This window comes from Ictidomys tridecemlineatus, chromosome 6, assembly GCF_052094955.1.
Source record: "Ictidomys tridecemlineatus isolate mIctTri1 chromosome 6, mIctTri1.hap1, whole genome shotgun sequence".
Classification (NCBI taxonomy): domain Eukaryota; kingdom Metazoa; phylum Chordata; class Mammalia; order Rodentia; family Sciuridae; genus Ictidomys; species Ictidomys tridecemlineatus.
In genome coordinates, this window is record NC_135482.1 from 99,931,763 (window position 1) to 99,958,736 (window position 26,974).

Sequence of the window (26,974 nt, forward strand, 5' to 3'; positions counted from 1 at the left end):
TAATTTTAAAGTTAGGTTGTAATGAAATAGATATCAGAACATGATAATAGGTTAGAAAATGATTAAATTTAAAATGATTAAATTAAATGATCAAATTTAAATTTAATTTAAATGATTAAATTAAAGTAAGCCAGAAAATGATTAAAGTAAGCCAGAAAATGATTAAATTAAAGTAAGCCAGACCTATGAGCAATGAAAATTATAAGAAAACTTTATAATAATTCTGGTAGATGAAAAATTGGAGAATATAGTGGCAGTTGGAAAAATATAATATTCCAAGGGAACCAAAAGCACTTAAATATGCTTTTAGGATAATAATAATTGACTATTATTTTTGGTCTATTTTTCCTGGTTCTGCCTATATATCCCCAATTTTTGTTCTAAAGTCATTTATGCATGTGTTTCAATGGTACGTTTCTAATGTACTCTCTTCATTGATAACACAGATTTAAAAATCATATATAAGGTAGTTTTTCTGTGTTTTGAGTGTCACCCAAAGGTCCAGGTATTAAAGGCTTAGTCTCTAGGATTGGAGTATTGGGAGGTGGTAGGACCTTTAAGAGATAGAGCTTATTGGGAGGTTCTTGGGTCATTGGGGAGTATATCCTCAAAAGGGAATAAACTAGTTCTCATATAATCCGTTAGGGTCTGTAAACAAGTCAAGATGGTGCCTGGCATTTTGCCAGAGGGAGTGGTTTGTGAAGTAACGTCAGCGAGCCATTAAGTGTGGAGATTCCTTATTGGTTGACTGCTGTATCTAGTTTATGTTAATTAAGATAAGCTGTGTGTAATGTATATATACCTGTCCTACAATAATGGCTCCCACTCCTGCTGTATCAATCTACACAAGTTGCTCGTCACCCGGTTAGTTTGCCCAGCCAGCCGGGCTGCGGCAATCCATTTGGTAGTTCTCTCTCCTTGTAGTACTGGGGATATTACACCACTGAGTTATATAAGGGATTAATTAATTTATCTTAGGAAGCATGAAAGATAAATCTAATTAAGAGGGCTAGTAGCAAGAGAATAGACAGGAAGTAATTTTGGATAGACAAATACATGGAAAGACCGTAGATTACATAAAACAAACACATATATGTACTCAGAAAAAATATATAAAAATATATATACTAAGGCCTTTTCAATTTTTATTTGAAATATGTTCTTGCTATGTTTCCAAGGCTGGCCTTAAACTTGGGATCCTCCTGACTCAGTCTACTGAGTAGTTGGGATTAGAATATGCAACCCTGTACTCTGCCCTTGGTGGTTCTTTCAAGATGGTTGTTATAAAAGCCTTAGCCTGGCCCCACACAGCTGTCTGTGATTCCTGGCTGAAATTGGGACTGCTATCATGAGAAGCATTAAAAGGTTTTCTCATTTTTTCTGCTTCAATATTTTTTATTTAAAATATATTTATTTTTTGATAGTATGATAAAAAACTCAGATAATAAAATCATGTGGCAGAGCAAACTAAGCCTTCTTTTTCTTTTCCCACTTGGTATCCATAAGCCAGGCATTGGCAAGTTCTTTTATTCCAATAAGAACTACTAATATCCATTATACAAGTACATAATTAAATATATACAGGTTATAGACAGGCTAAAAAAGGGTTAAGGTGGCCACAGGGGTTCAGGAGACTGAACTGAGAGCAAAGACAGATACATGAGATACTTAGGAATGCAGTGTCTTTGTAGGTGGTTAGATAAAACTACTAGACAGCAGAAGGTCTTGTTCAGGGCCCAGAGCTGGTCAAAGTGCAGGAATATATTCTAAGCCAAGGTCTGGACGGCTGGTTATTTTGGCGTGTCAGCTTGAGATGTCACAGTGGGTCATTACTGGTCTTCATCAGCTGGAGAAACTACAATGTTGAAGCTCAAGGAGAGAGATTTGGAAATTTTGTCACTGTGGAGATTTTCCTGGGTAGAGCTTATGAATAAGCTGCCTTCTCTTATGTTCAATGGGAACAAATTGGAATAAACAACTAGAAGTTTTTCTGGGGTATTAAAAATTCTCAGACTTTAGAATCCAAGATGGTGGGCCAGGCGGAAGCAGCATTCTGTGTAGCTCTGTGACGTGGGTGTCAACTAATGGAAATATTGCTTTCTGAGAAAGAGAGTGGACCCCTATACAGCTGCTCTCATGCAGAAATAACTGCACAGGGCTCTAGGCCTCAGCATTAGACCCAGACTCCTAATGCCTGACACCTGTCTCCAGAAGTACTAGCTCACACAGGGATTGTGAGTGCTTTAAAAGGATCACTGCATCAGCACTACTGCAGAACTCCCAGATGCCACTCTGCTACCACACAGGACACTCAGCTGCTACCTAACCACAGGAACTCCAGGCACCACTTCTCTGTGGACTCCCATCTACCAATGAGGGGCTCCCCTGATTGCAACCATCTTGCGACTCAACTTGCTAGCTATTGCCATAGTCACCTACCTGGTAATCTGCCTGCACCTGGGGACATCTCACAGGCTCTGAAGATAGCCAAAGTCACAGGACTGAACAAAGCTCATCTCTTTTATTTTATATTTTTATTTTATTTTTTTATTATTGGTTGTTCAAAACATTACAAAGCTCTTGAAATATCATATTTCATACATTTGATTCAAGTGGGTTATGAACTCCCATTTTTACACCATATACAGATTGCACAATCACATCGGTTACACATCCACATTATTACATATTGCCATACTAGTGACTGTTGTGTTCTGCTACCTTTCTTATCTTCTACTATCCTCCCTCCCCTCCCCTTCCATCTTCTCTCTCTACCCCATCTCTTAACACATTGCACAATGCCATCACCAGGTTTCCCCCGCCTTACCCCACCTGACACGCTGATGCTGGAAGTGGACCGCCTCCATCTTGGGTCACCTTCCTCACCATATTTGGTGGAGGCAGCTCCCAGATTGGAACTCCAGCTGGCCAGGTACCTGGTTCCCAACTCCCCCTTCTTCCAAATGGAGGTAACCCTGCACAGTAACTGCTCAACACAAAACAGGTCTCAGTGGGTAGGGTGCACAGTGCGACCAGGGTGTGGCCCATGGGAGCCCTGGAGAGAGAGGTCCCTTAATTGGGAACTGCTAAGGGAGAAGGAGATAGTGCAAAAGTTTGGAGACAAACAGAGAGACCAGGAACTGGGAAATCTTCAGGAAAGATTGGGAGATAGAACTGGGCACACAAGTGACCCAAAAAGAGACCCTTGAGATGCAGTCACCCTTCAGGGACTGGTGTGTGCCACACCTCACTTTCAGGCACCCTGCACCAGGGCCAGCCTTTCCACCCTGGTCACCTTCACCATCCTGAGGGTTGAGATACCAGAAAATCCCACCTATTGGATGAGAAGGGAAGCACGAAAGACACTGATCTCCAAACAATCAACAATCCTGCTTTCTTCCTTCGAGGCTTTTTTTTTCTCTTTATCTTCTCCCTCCCACCTCCCCGCCCTCACATACCCAACATATGGGAAACCAATTACTTTGCATGAATTAGGATTTTGAGGACTGAAATGTCTGAATAATATATTATAGGTATGTTGTATATGCCTTTTTTTCTCCTTCAATTTTTACTATTTTAACATCCTTTATTTTTCTGTATACACATGTGTGTTTGTTTTATGTACTCTACTGTCATTCCATGTACTTGTCTACCCCAAATTCTTCCTGTCTATTCTCTTGCTACTAGCCCTCTTCATTAGATTTCTCATTCATGCTTCCAAAGATAAATTAACTCTATATCTTCACTTCCTACTGTTTCACCCCCAGTTCATTGTCCACTGTCAGAACCTGTAAACCTACTGATTATGTTACAAATAATAATCAAATTCAACATTTCTTTACATTGTGACCAAACTGTAAATGTCTTAATAGCAAAGAATTGTTTATAGGTGGTATATTGTTGATATTGGGATTTATTAACATTGTCCTTCCTCAGAAAGCAAAGGTATTGGAACCCTACAGGAACATTAAAATGCTATAGGGTAAAAAAAAATAATACCTTGGGCCCACAGTTCTAGAAGGGAAGATGCATAAGCAACATAAAAAGACAAGGGAAGAAAGTGCCTCAAACAAATCAAGGTACTACACTATTAGAATCCATGGCTAGCACAGCTGAAGAAATTACAGAGAAGGAGTTCAGGATATACATAATTAAAATGTTCTGTGAACCAAAGGAAGATGTAAGAGAGAAAATACAGGCAACAAAAGATCATTTCAGCAAGGAGTTACATAAACAAATACAGGAAGCAAAAGATCACCTCAACAGGGAAATAGAGGATCTAAAAAAAACCCCAAACATAAATCCTTGAAATGAGAAAAACAATAAACAAAATTAAAAGTTCAATTGAAAGCATCATCTACAGAGTAAACTCCTTGGAAGACAGGACATCAGACAACAAAGACAAAATATATAATCCTGAAAAGAATTTAGACCAACCACACAGTGAAATTGTTAAGAAACAATGAGCAGATTTCACTTGGGTAGACAATCAATTATAATCATATTTTGTTTTTAATTGTATGTGTCCAAACCAAACTTTTGGGCTTTTAATAAGCCTTATATCCCCAAAGAGTGTAACAATTCCCTGGGATTCTACCATGTATTTGGCATTTCCTTACTCATGCCCTGTGCTGATAGCTTACTTCCTTGGAGAATTTCCTCAATTGTTTATAGAATTATGACAAAGTCTGTGTTAAATGTCATATAGCTTTTATGAGCCATAGAAACAGTATGTAATTAATTGTACTACACTCAATGTAATTAAATGTAGAAAAAAACATATACTAGATTGTAGAGTCCATCCCAAGAAATCAGAACATGAAAATTCCCCAGCCAAGGTGTATTTGAAAGATGTGGTCGGAGTTCTATGGCAATGACCTTGTTTGGCAACAGATCCAGTGAATTCTGAAGGATCCTGTATCTATCATATGCCCATATTAAAACAGTGAGGGGGCTAGGGGGGTTCAATAATGGATGTGGGTAGTAGGTGCAGGCCTTCCCCACCAGTTGTTTATTTCTTGTAGTCATCAGCCTTGTATAACAGAGATCTGAAGGGCAGACATGGGTTATGTCAGGTGAAGAGTCTGAACCATCAGCAGCATATGTGAAGAGCCAGGCTTTCTTGCTGAGGATAGAGAGAAAAAAACAACAATAATAAAAAAGAAGAAAGAAACAATGAGCAGAACATTCAAGAAGTATGGAATAGCATAAAAAGACCAAATTTAAGAGTTATGGGGATAGAGGAAGGCATAGAGGTCCAAACCAAAGGAATGAACAATCTATTCAATGAAATAATATCAGAAAATTTTCCAAACATGAAGAATGAATTGGAAAACCAAATTCAAGAACCCTACATCAGGATTCGAAATGTACAAAATCACAATAAATCCACACCAAGTCACATTACAATTAAAATGCCCTTATGTAATAAGGAGAGAATATTAAAAGCCATGAGAGAAAGAAATCAGATTACATATAGGGGAAAACTAATTAAGGTAATAGGAGATTTTTTTCACCACAGACTCTGAAAGCTAAAAGATCCTAGAACAACATATTTCAAGATATGAATGAAAATGGATGCCAATCAAAAATTTTGTATCCAGCAAAATTAAGCTTTAGATTTGATGATGAAATAAAAACCTTTCATAATAAACAAAAGTTAAAAGAATTTACAGCTAGAAAATCAGCACTACAAAACATCACTGGCAAAAAAATTTCTCAGACTTTATTGCAATAGAAAAAAAAACAGTACCAAAATCAAAGTTAGTTTTATTTAGTTTTTCAAGCTCAAGTGGTATGGAGAATTGAATTTGACAAGTACTTCATTAATCAAGGTGATTAGATTTGGGATGCATATTTAGATTAAGAGAAATATACAAAAATTAAATAGTGTTAAGTCACCAATGAATGAAAATAAATAAAAGGAGTGAAGAAATAAAATGAAGAATTGAGAAGAACACTTTGGTATATTCTTGCTAAAGAACAAAGAGTTTTATTATAAGACACTTAAGATATATCAAACACTAAAATTTCTATTGTTTAATTAGAAAACACTCTTTAACAGTTTCTTTATGTACCAGGAGTCAGAAAACTTCAAAAACTTTTAAAAGGCCCATAAGTTATTTTTATTAGCCCATGAGTTTTTTCAGCTATAATGAAATATGGAGATGCAAACAGTCTAGACATAGAAAAAATGTAATCCTAAGAATAATGGAGTAGCATAAGCAAATGCAACCAGGTTCCAAGACACTACAATTTCTTTTCCTGGGGCTGGGTATAGAGAAGAGTGATGTATTTATGAGGATTGGAGAAAATTGGGTCAGAATCATGATGCCCTATTTTCATCTTAAAACATGATAGAGAATAAATATGAGCTGTCAGGACCAAAGGGCTTTGTGGGAAGATGACATTTGGTGTATTTGATGAACACTGAGCTCTCTAGCCTGACAGAGCATTTGAAGACCTCTTTCTGGCTCTCAAGTCATCTTTCTCTTTTCTAGTGATTCATTGAAGTTCTGCATGATGGAAAGTTGACAAGGGACTTTTCTAGCCTGCCTTGAAATGCAATCCTATTGAAAGATTCCACTTTTCTATAAGTAGTCAGACTTCTGATATCTAATTTCCCTTTAGCTTGCACTCTATTCTGAACTCCGAGCAGATCCTGCTACCTCACTTGGAGATCTTAAGCAAAGTCAATATTTTGAAATGATTTCACCAACAAAATTTTACCTCTTGTAGTGTTTTATATTTTATGAAAGTTAAGTGATCAGGCAGGTGTATACAATATAAATCTAAGAATACTTTTGTTTTTAAGCCCTGAAGTCAGACATGCTAGGCAAATGGTAGGCAAATTCTTTATCAACAAGCTACATCTTCAATTCTAAGAATATATATATTTTTTAATTTTCTTCTCTTTTCCTGCTTTGTCTAAACCATTATCAAGACATGTATTTTAGAGTTTAAAGGGCTGGGCTGTAGCTCAGTGGCAAGTGCTTGTTTTGCATATGCGAAGCCCTGAGTTGGATTCCCAGCTCTAAAAAAGAAAAAAAATGACCCAAACCCCCCAAAAAATAGAGTTTAAAGATTATAACTAGCAATACTTTATTCCTCTCTGACTTATGAACAAAAGAATAAATCAAAATACTAGCTGTATACCTGGTAAAGTTGTACTAAAAAAGAGTGGAATGGACTTAAAGCCAGAGTGTTTCCTGTTACTTCCCAACCCCAAGTGCAATATGGGAATACTTTTCATTAAGAATAAAAACAACAGACTTCTTATGTCTGAGAAGAAGTGAGCAGTCTTTAAAGGTAACTTTCTGCCTAAATATTGGCAATACAAATGACCAATTTTCCCATAGCTAAGGTTAAAATTCTATGAGTCTTTTGATCAATTCAGTTGGAGGTAAATTCTTTCTTTAATCAGTATAACCATCACTGGAGTTGAATTCACCAGGATGTCTGTGAGTGTTCTCTGCTGGGAAACTGATGATCTCAGTGAGGTCATGTGACTAAATCTCAGGTGACTGGTGGTTTGTGGAATATTTAACCAGATTTTGGTTAGTTGAAGATCCTTTAACCAGAGATGCAGTTACTATGTAGATATGTTAAAGAAAAACTAAAAACTGTTATTAGCTCTGGTGAAGGCTAACCTGTGCCTGGTCAGAGACTTTGGAATGCAAAAATTTTAAATGAAATTATCATTTTTTTGTTGTCTAGATAGTTGACTTTTTATTATTTTGAGTAGTGGGGATTGAACCAAGGGGAATTTTACCACTGAACCACATCTCCAGCCTTTTCTTAAAAAAAATATTATTGTTATTTATTTTGAGACAGGATCTTGCCAAGTTGCTGAGGCTGAACTTGCTAAAGTATCGAGTCTGGCCTGGAACTTGACTCTTGTCTGGCCTACTTCATCCTCCAGAGTTGATGGAATTAAAGCCATATGACACCACTCCTGGCCAGATAGTTGACTTTTTATGACAATGATCACATGGTATTAATTTCTGTATTACCAATATCTGTCCTATTATTGAGACTGAAATTGTTTTAATAAAAAATGTGTTAAGTGTTTTTACAAAGTATAGTTTTTGAATCTTTTGGAGAAACACTTTATATTTCATGTCTTATAATTCCAACATTTGTATATACTTTGAGCCTGTTTTATATGCTTATTTTGCTCTTGGTAATGTACTCTAAAATAATCTCTTTTTATTGTCTTTGCATGAATGAGGCAAAACTTTTTAAATATAATTTTTAATATATTTTTTTCTATCAGAAAAGGCAGTATTTTGCAAGTGTCATCACTATACCAGACCTTAAACTACACTACAGAGCAATGGAAACAAAAACAGCATGGTATTGTGCCAAAATAGACTGGTAGACCAATAGTACAGAATAGAGGACACAGAGACTAACTCACAAAATTACAATTATCATATATTAGACAAAGGTGCCAAAAACATGCATTGTAGAAAAGACAGCCTTTTCAACAAATGGTGCTAGGAAAATTGGAAACCCATATGCAACAAAATGAAATTAAACCCCTATCTCTCACCATGCACAAAACTCAACTCAAAGAGGATCAAGGACCTAAGAATTAAACCAGAGACTCTGTGTCTAATAGAAGAAAAAGTAGGCCCTAATCTTCATCATGTGGGATTAAGCCCCAACTTCCTTAATAAGACTCTTATAGCACAAGAATTAAAACAAAGAATCAATAAATGGGATGGACTCAAATTAAAAAGTTTCTTCTCAGCAAAAGAAACAATCTGGGAGGTGAAAAGAGAGCCTACATTCTGAGAGCAAATTTGTACCCCTCACACATCAGATAGAGCAATAATATCTATAAAGACCTCAAAAAGCTAAACACCAAAAATAAAAGAAACAAACGAATAACCCAGTCAACAAATGGGCCAAGGACCTGAACAGACACTTCCCAGAAGAGGACATACAATCAATCAACAAATATATAAAAAAGTGCTCATCATCTCTAGCAATTAGAGAAATGCAAATCAAAACTACTCTAACATATCATCTCATTCCAGTCAGAATGGCAGCTATTATGAAGACAAACAACAATAAGTGTTGTTTGTCTTCATAATAGAGGATGTGGGGAAAAAGGTATACTCAGACATTGCTGGTGGGACTGCAAATTGGTGCAGCCAATATGGAAAGAAGTATGGAGATTCTTTGGAAATCTGGGAATAGAACCACCATTTGACCTAGCTATCCCTTTCTTCAGTCTATATCCAAGGGACTTAAAAAGAGCATACTACAGGGATATAGCTACACCAATGTTTATAACAGCACAATTCACAATAGCTAAACTGTGGAGCCAACCTAGATGCCCTTCAGTGGATGAATGGATAAAAAAATGTGGTATATATACACAATAAAATTTTACTCAGGAGTAGAGAACAAAATCATGGCATTTTCAAGTAAATGGATGCAGTTGGAGAAGATAATGCTAAGTGAAGTTAGCCAATCCCAAAGAAACAAATGTCAAATGTTTTCTCTGATATAAGAATACTGACTCATAGTGGGTAGGAAGGGTGAGCATGGGAGAAATAGATGAATTCTAGATAGGGCAAAGGGGTGGGAGGGAAGGGGAGGGCGAAGGGGATTAGCAAGGATGGTGGAATGTGATAGACATCATTGTTCAAAGTACATGTATGAAGACATGAATTGGTGTCAACATACTTTATGTGATATGAAAAATTGTGCTGTATAAGTGTAATAAGAATTGTAATGCATTCCACTGTCATTTTTTAAAAAAATAAAAAAGAAATAGTAGCATTTTTATAATTATTTGGTGGCAGTGAAAAGAATATAAAGGGTGCAAATAGCTGACTTTGTTTTTCATTATTAATTATACACAAAGTTTGTTACATAGAGAACAAATTCTCATTCAAATTAAACTGGGAACCCATAATTATTATTCATTTTAATTGTCCATGGCACAAACTCATCCAATAAGATGGTTTTGATTTATTTCATTACCAGAGTGGGCACAGGTAGGAAATACATCTTATAAGATTTTTAAATTTTGTTTAAAAATTGGTATTTATAATTGTAATTTGGAGTTATTTAATAAAATAAAGTGAATTCAAAAATTTTTAAACTTTATTAGATGACTCTGAAATAAAATTGTGGCAGTTCTAAAATCAGAATTATCAAAATGAAATGTCAGTGATGAAAACTTCCATAGTTTTCTGTTTAAGATTATTGTCTTTGGTGTATGATTAGCCTTAAAATCTGACTCTGACTGATCATGTTATATTTGGAAAATAACTCCTTCAAATGAGGTTTTCTATACTTGTCACAGACTATTTTATAATGCTCCCAAACTTATAACACTTTTGTGCTTGACACCTAGTACTAGATAAATAAATAAATATTTCCTAATTATTGTTTATTTCCACATACAGCAACTAGAGAAAATAGAAAAAAATTAGAAGTTTCTCAACCAGGATGATTTAATTATTTTAATAGTTAAGAAATTAATTATTTAATAATTTTAAAATAAAGCCATTTTTATACATTAAATTATTCAATTAATAAAGGAAAATGAGCAAATACCTGAAACCATAAGCAATTCCATAATATAGAATTAAAGTACATCCAAATATTGGAGCTATCAGACATGAAATATAAAATGTTTATGGTTAGCATTCATAGGAGACTAGATTAAGATGTACAATTTCAGCTGACAACTAGAATTTACTTAAAAATTTCATGGAAATCCTGCAAAATAGAATAAATGAAGTATTTCTGAAAAGCAATTCATTTGTACCAAGTATATGAGGTTTAGTATGGTTGGTGTAGGCTGTTTCAACTTATGATTTATTTTTACTTTATCATGGTGCTAGAGTGATAAAATTTAGTAGAAACTCTCCTTCAAATTTTGAATTTTGAGTTTTTCCAGTGCTTACAACATGGAGTATAATACTCTTTCCTGATGCTGTCCAGTGATAGCCACTGCAGCTCCCCATGAGCCATTTGATCAGAACAATAAGCAATTGATAGTCTACAGTGTATTGCGTTGCTAAACTGTGATGCTCAATGGGTTAGGTGTATTAAAAGCACTTTTGACTTATGATAATTTCAACCTACAATGGGTTTATCAGTATATAAATGCTTCATAAGTTGAGAAGCATCTGTAATTGTATTCTCATTGTTATAATTATTAACACATTAATGAGTTTTACTGTAACATTTATATACATGCAAGTATCATACTTTGACAATGTCCACCTTCCTTCTCTTGCTTTCCCTCATTACTTTCTCCTCTTGGTTCTGTCCACCTTCCCTGAAAGCCCCTCTATACTTTGAGGCTGTCTTTTAATTTAATTTAATTTTTTGGTTTCCATACATAAGAGAAAACATGTGATGCTTGTCTTTCTGCATATCACTTATTTCACTTATCATGAAGGTCAATGTATTTTGAAACCTAATTTTTCAGTTGTAAGTTTGATATTTTCTGTCAGTACATCCCAGAAATAAAATCCTTAATAGTGTTATCTAAGATGACAGAGAACACTGTGCTCTTGATATAAGGAAAAATTATTTTGAAGATAAAATACGTAAAATATAATAGTAGTGGATAACATCTACTGCATTTTGGGACACTGATATACCACATTAAACATTCTTTTTTACTTTTTTCCTTCATGATTTCTGTTTATGTTCCCATTAAGAAGAAAGCATTGTCTGTACATGGTGAGGATTCAAAATACTCCTATTTTGAAGAGCCAAAGATTTTAATATTATACCATCTCAATTTATATAATTTTAAGTTCATTTAAGTTTAAGGTTTTTTACTTTGGGGCAATGAGTGACAGACTGTGAATATATTTTATGTTTCCCTTACTTCTAATATGATGAGGATAGTTATCAATGAGTGTTATTAAGAACTGAAAGAAGGGAATATTGTAGCAAGATGATGAGATAGGTGGCTCTAGTACTTAACTTCCAAAGGAAACACAGATTTTTTATCACCATCAAAGGATTAAAAATACCTTCAAAACAGCTCCAGAATTCATGTGAAAGGCTATAGCAAATGAGCAGAGTGTAGAAACAAATACAGAATCATTGAAAAGATTAAGCAGTTTCACTTTACTTATGTCACCTAACAGTGCTTGTCCTAACAATGCATACCTAAACAGTGTAGTCTGTAGAGATAACCCTTTGGCTTATGCGTTCTCAAATGAGAGAAAGAAAGGTTGAACTGTATGTCTGACTTCAATGTAGATACTATCACCAGGCCCACTTGCCCACAATCCATTGCTCTGGGCCCACCTGGGTAGACACTACCATGATGCTTGCCCACCCAAGCATCCAAGCACATGCCCATCCCAAGTTTCTGGATGAGCTGACAGATGAAGAGCTTTCCCTGTTGAAGCCAGTATACAAAGATTAGAAAAGGTGACTCCTTGCTTAAATGCATAAACAACAATGCAAGGTATAAAGATCCTGAAGAATCAGAGACAAGTGACACCATCAAAGAAGCAGAATAAAGATACAATAATAAACCTAAAAAGTTAAAATCTATGAAGTACATGAAATGTAGTAGGTATTAATAATAATAATGATGATGATGATAATAATAATAAAGTTCAGTTAGTTACAAGGTAATACAGACAACTAAATGAAACCAGGAAACCATATATGATTGAAATGAGACATAATAGATGAAAGCCATATAAAAAAGATCCAAATAGAGATTCTGGAGTCAAAGAATACAAGGACTGAACTGAAAATATCAATAGAGAACTTCAAAAACAGACTTAAATCAGCAAACTTGAAGACAAGTCATTAAAAAGCATCCATTGGAAAAGAAAGAAGAAAGAATTAAAGAAAGCTTATGTGACTAAGGGGACAACAGCAAGCAAAACCATGTATGCATTATGGGAATTAAAGAAGGACAATACAAAAAAAATGGGAAAAAATATTGTGTAAATAAATAATGACTAAAAACTTCTACAATCTGGAGAAGAAAATGAACATCCATATTCATGAAGCCCAGGGGATCTGAAATAAGTTGAACATACCAAGGCACAAAATTATAGTGGCAAAAGTCCAAGAAAGAGCATTATAAAAGCAACAAGTGACATTGTACAAAAAAAATCTTTAATTGACTATTAAGTTTTGTTTTGGGTAGAAAATTTGCAAATCTGAAAAGAGTTGGATGATATATTCAAATGTGAAAAGAGGAACCTGCCAACCATGAGCACTGTACCCTCCAAATTGTCCTATCAGAATTAAGGAGAGATAAAAACTTTCTTAGGCAAACAAAAACTGAAGATCATTTCCATTAGACTTACTTCGAAAAAGTGCTAATGGGTGTACTTCAAGTTGAAATAGAAGGACAGTGATCATCCATCATGAAAGATTATAAAAACATAAGTCTTACTGGGAAAGGTAAATGTATAAAGAAATACAGAATGAAGTAATTCCCTATGAGTGGAATATAATATGCTACTAAAAATAATAGCAGTGTTAAAAGACAAAATCAGAATAATACTAATCACAAAAATTGGCTAATGGATGAAGAAAATAAAAATAGACTTTAACATCAGTAAAGTGTGTGTTTTTATGGGTTGAAATAAAGGCATAAAGAGTTTTTGTACACACTTGAAATTAATTTTTTAACTCAAACAATTTTTATTATAAATAACTATAAGAATTTTTAGATATGCCCGTGAAAACCACAAACAAAGAAACAAATACACAACCACAACCATAAGAAATCAGCCAACTAAACTAAAGTAACAACCCCAAAAAGAAACAGGGAAAAGAAGTATTTCACTACCAAAAATTTTTCAGTCACCAAGGAAGATAACAAGGGAGGCAGAGAAAACAAACATATAGGAATCATTGAACAACATAGTGATAATAAGTCCTTATCTAATGTTATGGTTTGTATAGGAGCTCTCCCCGCTAGGCTTCTGTTAGTACAGGAACATTCAGAGGTAAAAGGATTGCATTTTAAGAGCTATAACTTATTCATCCCATCCTACTTTGAATGGATTGATAGGGTGGTAACTATAGGCAGATGGGGCATTGCCAGAGGATGTGGGATATTGGGGGAGTGATCTGAAAGGGTGAATTCTCCTCCCCTCTTCTTCCTCTCTCTCTCTTCTTCCATAAGCTGAGCAGCTTTCTTCTGGTGGGCCCTTCCTCAACAATATGCTCCCTTATCTTGGGCCCAGAGTAACAAAGTTGGCCATTAATGGACTGAGACTTCTAAAATCACGAGCTTCAGAAAAACATTTTCTCCCTTAATTTGTTCTTGTCAGGTGTTTGGTCACAATGACACAGAAGTTTATTAAAATATATATCAATAATTAGATTAAATGTAAATGAATTAAAAATCTATTCTTCAAAATGTATAGATAATTAGATGAAAACAAGATTCAGATATATTTTGTCTGTAGTAGATGCACATTAAAATTAAGGATTCAGAAACTAAAATTGAAGAAATGGAATATATATTGCATGTACCTTGTGACCAAAAGAGAGTAGTTTTGTCTACACTTACATCAGAAAAAGTAGACATTAAGTAAAAAACTACCATAGGAAACACAAAACATTACTGTATTAATGATAAAAAAATCAACAGGAATATAATAGCAATTACAAATATGTATGTACTCAACACAAAGCGTTGGAATATAACACAATTAAAGATCTGTAAGGAGAAGGAATTATAAGCAAGAGACTTTAATACCCTATTTGTAACAATATGTCTTTCCATTAGAAAATTAGATAATAGCAGTCTTTAACATTACATCAAATGGATCTAAAAGACATATAGAGAACTTGATACCCAAGAATAGTAGAATATTCATTCTTTTCAAATTCACAAAAAAACATTCTCTCAGATAAATTTCAAACTAGTTTACAAAACAATTTGTAGCAACCTGAAGGATATTAAAATCATTCTGAATATTTTTTTCCATATGGGAATTAAACTCAAGGTGCTTTACCACTGAGCTACATCCCCCTCATATTTTATTTTTTTATTTTGAGACAGGGATGCATGGAGTTGCCTAGGGCCTCACTAAGTTGCTGAGGCTTACCTTAAATTTATGAAGCTTCTGTCTCAGCCTTCCAAGGGCTGGGATCATAGGCATGCATCACTGTACTCAGCTCTAAGTAACTTCTTGGAGCATTAGAAAGAAACTACAAATCACTAATCTTAGAAAAAAAATAAAATACATTGAAAATGAGGTCCCCCTTCACCACTTATTTTACTCTACCTTCCATATATGTGCTGAAAATATCAGAACTTTGACTTTCTGAGTTTGGCTTATTTCACTTAGAATTATGTTCTTAAGTTCCATCCATTTATCAGCAAATGCCATCATTTTATTCTTCTTTATGGCTGAGTGAAACTCCATTGTGTATATATGCCATATTTTCATTATCCATTCATTGATTGATGGGCACATGACTGGTTCCATAATTTAACTATTATGAATAAATATTGATGGGCTTGTATCACTATAATATGTGCTTTTAGTTCTTTTCAATAGATAACAAGGAGTGGACAGCTGGGTTATATGGTGGTTCCATTCCTAGTTTTATGAGGTAAATTTACCTTTTCATTAGCAATATTTAGCCAGCTTATTTCTCTTATTTGTGAATAAAAAGATAATATAATACACAGGCTATCTTGATAACTAGAAGTTAAAGAAAGAAAAACAAAGAAGGATTCGAATGGAATAAAAAATGATAGTGTTTGGGGCAACTGTTGTAACCTTGAAAGGAAAGCTAAGCATGCCTTGACCAAAAAACGAAATCTAGATATAAATATCTAATTTCTATTTCCTAAGGTTTTTGTCTTCCATATAAAGAGACAGTCAGTAGCCTTAACATATGGATACAGGCTTACTACTTTAATAAAGTAATATGATTTATGTCCTTTATTATAGCCTGGCATGTAGGATGTATCAGTACACTTTGGAGAAGAAAAGTAAATCTTTACTGCTAGACATATTCACTTGCAAACATTTTTAGTTTATTCTGGCCTCTGATCTCTGGGAAGCTTATTGTCCCAGAACAGTGCTTTTTTTTTTTTTCAACTTCTCTCCCAAAGAGGAAGCTGTGGGTTATCACTGAATCACTGAGTCATTGTTATGGTTTCCATTCTGTTGCTGCAAGTTTCACCATCATAGTAGCCGGTATATTTGTGTTCCTTTCTCTGCCTCCTTGTGTCACTGGATCAGTGGGTCTTTTAACTCATGCAGGATAGAAATAAAACATAGCTAACAGAACATTAGAAAGAAATTTTCATTATACTAATTTGCATAACAAGGTGGTTACCCCACAGATAGAGGAGTCAAGCAGCAAACTGGACCAACCCATAGACAGATTGGCCAAGAAGACAAGGGGTGAACAACATATGCATGAGATTGTTTGGGGGATAGAAATTAAAATATATATAGGCTTCAAGGAATCCTCTTACTGTGCTTGATTCAATTTTTGAAGTGTCCAAAATATGCTCCCCAGTCATATCTTTTAACATGTAAATGTATTTAAATGAGGGTCTCAGTTACTTTTGGTTCGATAGTTGTGGGATCTGTTTGCACCAGTTGATGCTTTCTTGTTGTTTGTCTTCAACAATGAATACAATTGGAATAGAATTTATGACATTTATCTTAAGTATAAATCAGTAAGTTTTAAAAACTGTCTCCAACATAAACTTTCACCTTATACTCCTGTTCTTGCCATTTATCTTAAGCATAGTACCTGCAGTGCTTTGTTTTCAAAGCTGTCACCATCTTAAACTTGAACCCCATACTCATAGTCTATGCCTAATTTGTACAGACTCCTTTCTAATTAGTCTGGCCATGATTTACAATATTTGAGCACTAGATGTTTTTCATTCCCTGTTACTCTATGTTTACAATTTATCTGTCAGTGATGTTTAATTTGATAAAAGATTGTTTTCTCACAGGACTATAGTAATTGGCAATGTGGGTTTGAATCCTATGTTATCTAAATCTGAATTTCAGTTCTAGCATGCTCTGGCAGTGTTCAGGAACATGGGCAAGTTTTTAACCCCTCAAAGCCTTAAGTATGTTATTTGTAAAAGAGGAATAATAATAGCACTTCATTTGGTGCAGATTAAAAATGCTAATTTTTAATTCAGTGTTTAGCACAGTGCCTGCACATCAACATTAGTTAATTTGTTGCTTTAGCATTTTCCATAATGATCAATGGCTATAACTGACATCAGCTAATACTCCATATTCTTACAGGTATATTACTTAGTATTACTTATGTTTTTTGACCAAGGGATTTCTTTTTTATTCTTCACAATTTCTTTGTGGAAATCCTCCATACTTATTTATTTATTTTTCCTTACTAGATGCTAAACCTGCTGACATCTAGTTCTTCCAAGCCTCCAGAACTATAATTTTTTTCCTCAAAATTATTTTTTAGTATAATTTTATAAAATAATGTTTCACTGTGACATTTCCATATATGTGTATATCATATATGGGTCATGTTCATCTTTCCTTCTTTTCTTTACTCCTCTCCCCTCTCTCTGCTCTGCCTTCTCCTTTCCCAGTTCCTAACAGTTCCTCTTCTATTTTTAGGTCATTTTTTAATTTTATTTTTTTTTAGTTTTCATATATGAGAGAAAACATTTGATACTTGTCTGCCTGTGTCAGACTTTTTTCATTCAGCATGTATGATGCCCTCCAGTTCCATCCATTTTCCTGTAAAATGATAGGATGTCATTCTGCTTTATAAAACCTTGATATTTATTTATTTTCAGCATATTTTTATTGATTAATTATAATTATACCCAATAGTAGAATTTATTATGCCATATTTGAACAAGCATATATTATAAATTGTTCAATTATAGGACATAGCATATTCCCTTTGTTGTTTGTCTTCAACAAAGGGAATATGCCTTCCTGTCCCCTATTCCTTCATATGACCTACTTGCTCTACTCTACTGATCTCCATTTATCATCATCATTATTATTATATTATGTAATTATTATAATTACATGCAATACCAAGATGTATGGTATAATTATACATAGACATAGAATAATTTGATAGATTTTATTACCCCCTATTTTACCTCACCCTCTCCTCCCTCCACCTCAGTCCTCTTTATCTACTTTATTGGTTTCCTTCTATCTTCATGAGATAACTGGCACCCCCTTCTTAATTCTTTATTCCCATCTCTGTTTATCTCCCACATATGAAAGAGAGCATTGACCCTTAACTTTCTGAGTCTGGATTCTTTCACTTAGCATGATGTTCTCAAGTTTTATCCATTTACCAGCAAATTGTGCATATATACATTTTATTTATCCTTTTAGTTATTGAAAGGCACCTAGGTTGGTTCCATATCTTGGCTATTTTGAAATGTGCTTCTATAAACATTGGTATGCATACATAATATGCTGATTTTAGTTATTAGGGATAAATGGCAAGGACTGGGATAGTTGGATTCCATGGTAGCCTCATTCCTAGTCTTTTGAGGAATTTCTATACTACTTTATAAAGTAATTGTACTAATTTGCAGTCCCACCAGCTATTTAAGTGAAGCTTTTTACCCATATTTTTAGCAGCAGTTTTTTTTTTATTTGTGTTCTTGAGGATTACCATTCTAAGTGAAGTGAGTTAAAATCTCAGTTCAGATTTGGCATTTCTCTGACTACTAAGGATGTTGAACATTATTTTCATAATTTTTTGGACACAGTTTTTCTTTTGAGAAATGTCTATTTATGGTCATTGCCCTTTTATAAACTGTTTGATTTTTTGATAGGACTGAAATTATTTTTTCTCCTTATAATCCTAAAATTTTCAGTGTGAGGCACTTATATTTTCTGTAAATTTTGAAATTCCTTTCCCTATTCTCATCTTCCTGGCACATTCATTTGGCTCCCTTTAATATGATTGGATTTCTCTATTAGTTACTTCATTACTGTTTTCTTGATGAATTTTTGGACTCGGTGCTGCAAATTGCTAATCAACATTCTATCTTTTTTAATCTCTCCTTTAGTTTTTCTTTGTACCTTTAATGATCTTTTATCAATGCTTTCAGTGCTATTCCTTGTCTGATTTCAATAGTGACCTTCATCTTGAATTGCAGCTGAGTAGGACTCACTCAGAAACTGACACTATCTTCAACCCCAGCTGAGTTAGATACACTTTCCGGACATTGTGCGATAGATTTCCCATTCTTTTTCCTGAGCTGTAACAATCTAGGGGGATTATGCTACCATTGCCATACTCTAATCATTGTGCTGGTTTGCACTCTTACCTAACCTCCCCCCCCCATGTTTGGGCAGTGTGGAACAATAAAAAGATTGCAAACTCTGACATCATACAGGCCTATCATAAGATTAAACAAAATTAAAACCAAAATAAGATATGTACAAGATAATAATTTAAAAATTTCCAAAGTGTTGATTATGAAAAGCAATAGTCTTTTCTTATCCTACTGTGCATATACAAGTTCTTTTAGTATTTTTTTAAAGTTTTAATAATTTCTTCCATGATTCTATATATATTTTTTTTCTGAAAATTACAATTCAGTACTCCCTTAATTCCATCTAAATTCTGCTCTCCAATTTTCTATCTTTGTCTTTTCTTATTTCAAATTTTGATAATTACGTGATGATTATTACTTTTAGTGAATTTATTGGTTACTTCTATAATTCTAAAAAATATTATTGGCTATCTATTTATTTGTTACATCTCACTAAAATAAGAATGATTGTTTCTACAATTCCTTCATGTTTATTTACCCTTTTACTTTCTTTGGGGGGGCGGGCAGTGGTACTGGAGATGGAACATAGGGCCTACAGTGCATCTGAGTCCAAGCCCCAGCCCTTTATTTCTTAAGTCAGTCACACTTTTAATTTTATCTTGTTAGAGTCATTGACACATTCTATATTGTGCCATTTCTGATTCATTTAGAGGAGACAGCTTCTATTATGCAACATGAATTGATTCCATTTGCTTCAATTGAATTAATCATTTCAACATAAGCTAAATTTTAATTTGATTCCTATTTAAACCCTAACTTTCTCATATGCCTTATATTATTTTCTAATATTGCTTGTTACCTTTCCTTGAAAAATATGTATCTGTTATACCCTTGTTCTTTCAATTGTTTTATTATATGGTATTTTGTTTAATCTGGTCTTCTCAGAACCCTTCTGTTTGCTCCATACCTAGTTTGTTATTCTTTAGGCTTTTCCACAATTGTCATACATAGACTTCCTCTCCCAACTCTTGTGTTTCTGATCTACTGTTTCTTGTATACTGTGACTTTCTCTTTATCCTTTTAGATGTAACTCTTAGTCTATCAACTTGGATGTGCTAAAAGCAGTATATGTTTTAATTAAAAAGAAGCCTGATTCTAAGCCCCTATTATGCCAGCCAAGTAAGAAGTTCAATCTATTATTCTGGAGCTGCTTTTCCTTAATTGCAGTTGATGTGATGAGAATCCAGGACACTTATGTGATATCCAGAAAAACGAGGACTTTTAATATTCATTGCACCATAGTCTCACTGATTGTGCCATGTTCACTTTCGGGAGCCTGGCAGGATATGGGATACAAGTTCTAAGGGCTGCTGGAATGGGGCAACTTTTGTTCTTATCAAAGTTTTTAGAAATCCCCCTTCTTCCTCTTTATAGGATCTTCACCCAAGCACTCCAATACCTCAATTTACTGGAAAACAAAAGATAAATGGTTATCATTTGTTATAAGTAAATTTTTCTTTTTTGTGCCTTCCTGACAAACCTTCCTTGAGGTAAAGAAACACAAGGCCTAGGGACCTTTGAATATGTAATTCAGGTACTTTCAGTACTCAGTTATGTTGATAATCAAACATCAGTTTTTTAGCATGACATGATAGGGGTCAGCATCATACAGAGACTGAGCCCCTGAAAGACTGGTGTCTGCATCCTCATCATTGAAATCACATTGTCTCCACATTAACACTCAGTAGCTTATTTGTACACAAAAGCCCCCATGTAGCTTGTCTTCATAGTTACAGGAATCAGTAGGTGTGCCAACATTTTCTTTCCTAACTTGATCGACTGAAATTACTTTTAAAATTTGTATGTTTTTTGTTCTTATTAAACTCATCAGATCCTTGGAAACGGTTTTAAAAAGTTTTTTTTTAATGTGTGTGTCTGTGACAACATAAATAAATTCCCCCCAAACAGACAATTCTTTGTGAAAAGAGATTCAGCTTTTAAAACTAGAATTCTGTTCTTCTACCTCCTAGTCCCATTCCTTTATTGATATTCCTTTGATTTTCACAAGATCCCTACATCCAACTTCCTTTTCCTTTTTCCTCTATAATCTATGCATATGAGAGAAAACATAAGATACTTGACCTGCTGAGTTTGATTTATTTCACTTACCATAATGGTCTCTAGTTCCATCTGGCAAATGGCATAATTTCATTTTTCTTTATGGTTGAATTAAAACTCCATTGTGTATATACACGATATTTTCTTTAGCCACTCTTCCATGGATGGATACCTAGGCTGATTTCCATAGTTCAGCTAATGTGAATTGTGCTGGTATAAACATGAGTATGTATGTATCACTGTAGTATGATGACTTTAATTCTTCAGTATAAATATTGACAAGTGGTCTAATGGTCCTTCCATGCCTAGCTTTTTGAGGAAACTCTATACTGATTTTCATAGTGGTTGTATTAATTTAGAATGTCAACAATATTAAAAAAGTGTTTCTTTTTTTCCCGTATCTTCTTTAGTGTTTATTAGTGTCTGTATTCTTCATGATTACGATTCAGATTGGGATGAGATGAAATCTCAGTGTAGTTTTATTTTTGCATTTCCTAACCGCTAATGATATTGCACTTTTAAAAAAATATATTTGTTGGCCATTTGTATTTCTTGAGAAAAGTCTATTTAATTCATTGACCATTTGTTAATTGACTTATTGATTGTTTTGTGTGTAAGGTTTTTTGAGATCTTTATATATTCTAGATATTAATTCTCTATGAGGTAAGTAAATAGCAAAGATTTTTCTTTCATTCTGTAGGTTTTGTCTTTACATTCTTAACTGTTTTCTTTGCTGTGCAGAAGCATTTTAATTTGATGCCATCCCAAATTATATTTCCTGAGCTTTCGGGGTCCTAATGTGAGAGTTGTTGGCTGTACCTATATGCTGATTTGTTGATCTTACATTTTCTTCTAGGAGTTGCACAGTTTCTGGTCTAATTCCTAGGCCTTTGATATATTTGGAGTTGGTTTTTGTGCAGGGTGAGAGATAAAGGTCTAGTTTCATTGTTCTACATAGGAATAACCAGTTGTCCCAGCACCATTTCTTTAAAAGGCTGTTGTTTCTTCAGTGTTTGTTTTTGTTATTTTGTCAAGGCTTGGATGATTGTAGATATGTGGGCTTGTCTCTGTGTCTTCTAGTCTGTACCATTGGTCTATGTGCCTATTTTAATTCCAGTACCATGCAGTTTTTGTTAATATAGCTGTGTAATATAGTTTGAAGTCTAGTGTTGTGGTTCCTTCAGCCTTGCTTCTTTGGTTTAGAATTGCTTTGGCTCTTCTAGGTCTTTCACTATTCCAAATGAATTTTAGGACTATTTTTATAGTTCTGTGAAATATGTCACTGATATATTTATGGAGATTGCATTGAATCTGTATATGGCTCTTGAGAGTATGGTCATTTTAACAATAGCAATCTGTCCATCATGAACATGGGACATCTTTTCATCTTCTGACATCTTCTTCAATTTCTTTCTTCAAAGTTTTATAGTTTTCACTGTAGAGGTATTTCACCTCTTTGGTTATATTTATTGCTAGGTAATTCATTTATTTATTTTTTTGAGGCTGTTGGGAATGGAATTCTTAATGAAAAACGAAGGAGTCTTTCCCACTGAGGTGGTCAGAATAGTTGACAAGAATGGATGGTCACTGTTTCTTTCTTTCTTTTCTTTTTTTTAAAAAAGAGAGTGAGAGAGGAGAGAGAGAGAGAGAGAGAGAGAGAGAGAGAGAGAGAGAGAGAGAGAGAATTTTTAATATTTATTTTTTAGTTCTTGGCGGACACAACATCTTTGTTGGTATGTGGTGCTGAGGATCGAACCCGGGCCACACGCTTGCCAGGCGAGCACGCTACCACTTGAGCCACATCCCCAGCCCCTCTTTCTTTCTTCCTTCCTTCCTTCCTTCCTTCCTTCCTTCCTTCCTTCCTTCCTTCCTTCCTTCCTTCCTTCTTTCCTTCCTTCCTTTCTTTCTTTCTTCTTCAGCTATGTATTGAGAGTGAGAGCAAGAGCTAGAAGTTGTTATTCCTTTCTATTTTTTATTGCTCTCTGAACTGCCAGTTTATATGTCTGTCCTAAGACTGAAGACGGTTGAAATAAATCTCAGCTTCCCCTTTCACCAGTATGAGGTAGGATGGAATGGGAAGTACTGTCAGTTGGAGTTTAGTCTGAACAGACCATATTGATTCACTTCCAGGGTGGGGCTGATGCAGGGTTCTATGAAGAAAGTTCTGCTCTCTTGTACAACTAATTCTCTTCTAGGTCTAATTTGGCCTCAGGGGCTTTGTTGAGTGGTGTCTCTTCTGGCCTTGCAGTGGCTAATTTCATTGGGAAGTCTGGATCTCAGGAGTATCCCAAGAATTCTTCTTGTGGAGACATGGAAGCCAAACCACACACTCTACTGGCCACAAACACAATCTTCCCAGGGTTACTCCTGAGTGTAGTCACACCTATCTGTTCAGATTCTCAACTTGCTTGCTGAAATAGTGTGGCAATGTTTGCTCTGATTCCCCAGCTCCCACAGCAGTAGTTGTAGCATGGCTGCCTCAGGATGATTTCTGCTTCAGCTGTCTGTAGCCAGCGCCAGTGGCACAGAGCAACCTCTGCATCAGCCAAGTTCAGGCTGCTTTTCTGGTTTTCTGTACCAAATCTGTGTTTCTCTCTATGTTCTCCTGACCTCTTTGGTGAACCAGCACTGTTTCTGTAGCTGCTACCACATCTATCTTGGTTCCAATGTACTCTTTCTTCTTTGTTTAGTATACCCAAATTTCTGAATCTCTAAGATGCTCTGACTGATCCATATTGAATTTTAGTGAAGTCCCTCTTTCACCCAGCTTGCTGAGAAACAGTACTACCTCTGCTTGAATCCCAATCCACAGAGCAATTAGGAATACAGCCTTCCTCTGATGTATCATCTTGCATCTCATTGAGGTATTACGTGATCTACTTTCTTTTTTTTAAATTGATCTACTGTTTGAATAAATAAAGGTGAAATGGCTAAGTGTTAAAACAAACATTTGAAGAAAACTGAGGTAAAATAAAATATTACCTCAAAGAATGGATATTTGGTATATCATAATAAATGTTAGTTTATCAAAATTATTTCAGCTAAATTTTTAGTCATTAAGTCACAAAGCTTGATCACATAGTATATCAATAATTTCATAAGACTCAATTTCTGGATTGCAATAAACCACTTATTTTCAAAGAGATTTCTGAAGAACCAATGTATCTTTGAGGTACTGCAGTTTTATCTAATACTGTCTTCTTTTATCAATACAATTTATCTTTGATTATGTTTAGAATGGACAATTTATTATAAGCCTTGTGCATTTTTTTCCCTCTTGAAATGTGATGGTGTGCTGTCTTCTTCTTCTTCTTCTTCTTCTTCTTCTTCTTCTTCTTCTTCTTCTTCTTCTTCTTTGACTTGGTGTGCTGTATTCTTAAAAGCTGTGAAGAACTTACAAAGTAGGAATTTTCTGGAGTGAAATATGCTTACCTAAATGAAATTTATGGCTATTATTATAAATTCTAGTGTACCAAGGAATTCTGCAACTAATAAAATTATGATATAGTTTAATTTCTGTCTTTCTACCTTTGCTATTTAAAACCTTTTGCAAAAAGAAGGTCATGCTGTTCTGAAATACCACACTGTCTTAATATTTATGTATACTGGTATTTTATTTCCTTTTTTAAATATTGAAAGTAAAAATTTACTATGAAGTCAACAATTCTCACAATCATTATTTCTAGGAGCCATTTATTCTGGTCAAAATTAATGTACATTTTACTTGACTCAGAATTCAACATATAAACATACAATAGGATCTTCATTAAAATTACATTTAGAATAACTAAGAATAGCTTAAATAAAATATTAATGTGTTAATAATAAATTTTATTTGAAAAATTGTTCTTATAATACTAACATTGTTTTTCCTATGTGATCATATGATCATTGATCATACAAATTCAGGGATATTAGAAAGATTTTCATGTCAACATTCAACTATTTGATGGTGTTCCATAAACTGGAGTAAAACAGCAGATATTAAAAACATTCCTAAATAGAAGCTGAACTTTTCAGTGCATTCATAGTGGAAGCTATAATGCATATTTTCATATGTTATTATATTTTAGTCATTTTATTCCTGATGTTTGGCCTCACCTTGGGTCTAGACTATGGTGACTATATTCATCTATAGACTGAAACCTCAGAAACCATGAGCTAAAACAAACTTTTCCTCCTCTATGTTTCCCTTATCAGGTCGTTTGGACACAGTGAAGCAAGAACTTACTAAAACAGGGCTATATTCTGGAAACTGGACTTTAAGAAAGCTCTCTAAAGTGATAGACACTTGCATTAGTCACCATGAGTCACTAAAATAAAGTATCAGAGATTGGATGTGGAGCAAACACTCAACCTCACAGTTATGAAGGTGGAAGTATGAGATCAGGGTGCCAATGTAGGCAGGTTCTGGTGAGGGCCCTCTTCAGGTTTGCAGATGGTTGTTTTTTGCTGTAGCCTCACATGGAGAAAATGAGGGGGTGGGTGGGACAGAGGGAGAGAGAGATCAAGATATATCAAGTGCAAACACTCTGAGTACTTTTTAAAAGGGCACTGATTCCAGAATCAGTGTGGAAGCCAAATCACACACTCTGCATCCCAAAACATAATCCTCATGATTTTGTCTAATCCTAATTGTTGCCCAAATGTCCTATCTCCAGATATAATATGGGTGGTTAGGGTTTTAACCTAACAAATAGTCACTCTCCACTGTAAGTGAAGTCAGGGGCCCTGTTGGTGTGTATCACAGAATCTTCCATTTTCCTTTTCTTTGCCTTAGAAATCCATTTTTTTCTCACTTAAGAAGATCCTGGAATTCAATGAACAGTTTTTATCACCTTTCCCTCAATTCTAAAACAAAGACTTCTGTGTCTTCACATCAACAGACATATAAAATATACATTAAAAGCTTTTGTTCATTGCTCACTTGTCTTTGCCATCTAGAAGAAAATGTCTCACTTGGTTCAAGGAAATTCATAGGGCAGAGTTTACCCCATGCATGTAACTGCCTTTGAAAAGACAATATCCAGGAAAAGAAAAAGATGAGGGGATGAGTATTTCGTTTTTACCCAGCATAATGGTTATTTCCTTTAGGGCATTAATAATGTTTTGTCTAGATGAACAAAAACAAATTGTGAAATCTTACATGACACACCAAGGATCTCAATATACTTATTGAAGTGTCTACCAACTCTTTTGGGGCATTTCTTTCTCAATTTCCTTTTTCACTTTGCACCGTCTGCCTGAATGATTCAAGGGAAACCCCAATTTTTGAAAAGACTTCTTCTTTTGAGTCAACAGTTATTCTGGGAACTTTCTGACCTCACTAGAAGCTAAGATTGGTGTTCCATCTCAAGTATTTATGAACATATTTCTCTGCAAAAAGAAATATATACCCTGAAAAAAAAGGACGAGGTTCCTGGTCCTCTTGACCACTGGTCAACATAGAGTAAACACACAATGAGGCTTGAAGAAACTCAGAGTAAACGTGAGTACTTTTTTCAATTTTAAAGAGGCAGAGGAAATGATAACTAAGAGTTAACAATGTGAATTGATGATAATTGCAAAGATCAAAGATAGTAATGAGAAGGAGCAGTGGGAGAAAATGAG

General features: G+C 34.6%; 1 protein-coding gene across 1 annotated transcript in view; it reads left to right on the top strand.

Annotated features, from left to right (window-relative positions):
• Positions 1–2,798: 2,798 nt before the first annotated feature.
• LOC101972456 (C-type lectin domain family 4 member D) overlaps positions 2,799–26,974 on the top strand; it is a 32,811-nt gene continuing 8,635 nt past the window's right edge. The window contains exon 1 of the mRNA XM_078015877.1: positions 2,799–2,982. Within this exon, the coding sequence (XP_077872003.1) occupies positions 2,799–2,982 (184 nt within the window). The remainder of the gene's footprint in view (positions 2,983–26,974) is intronic.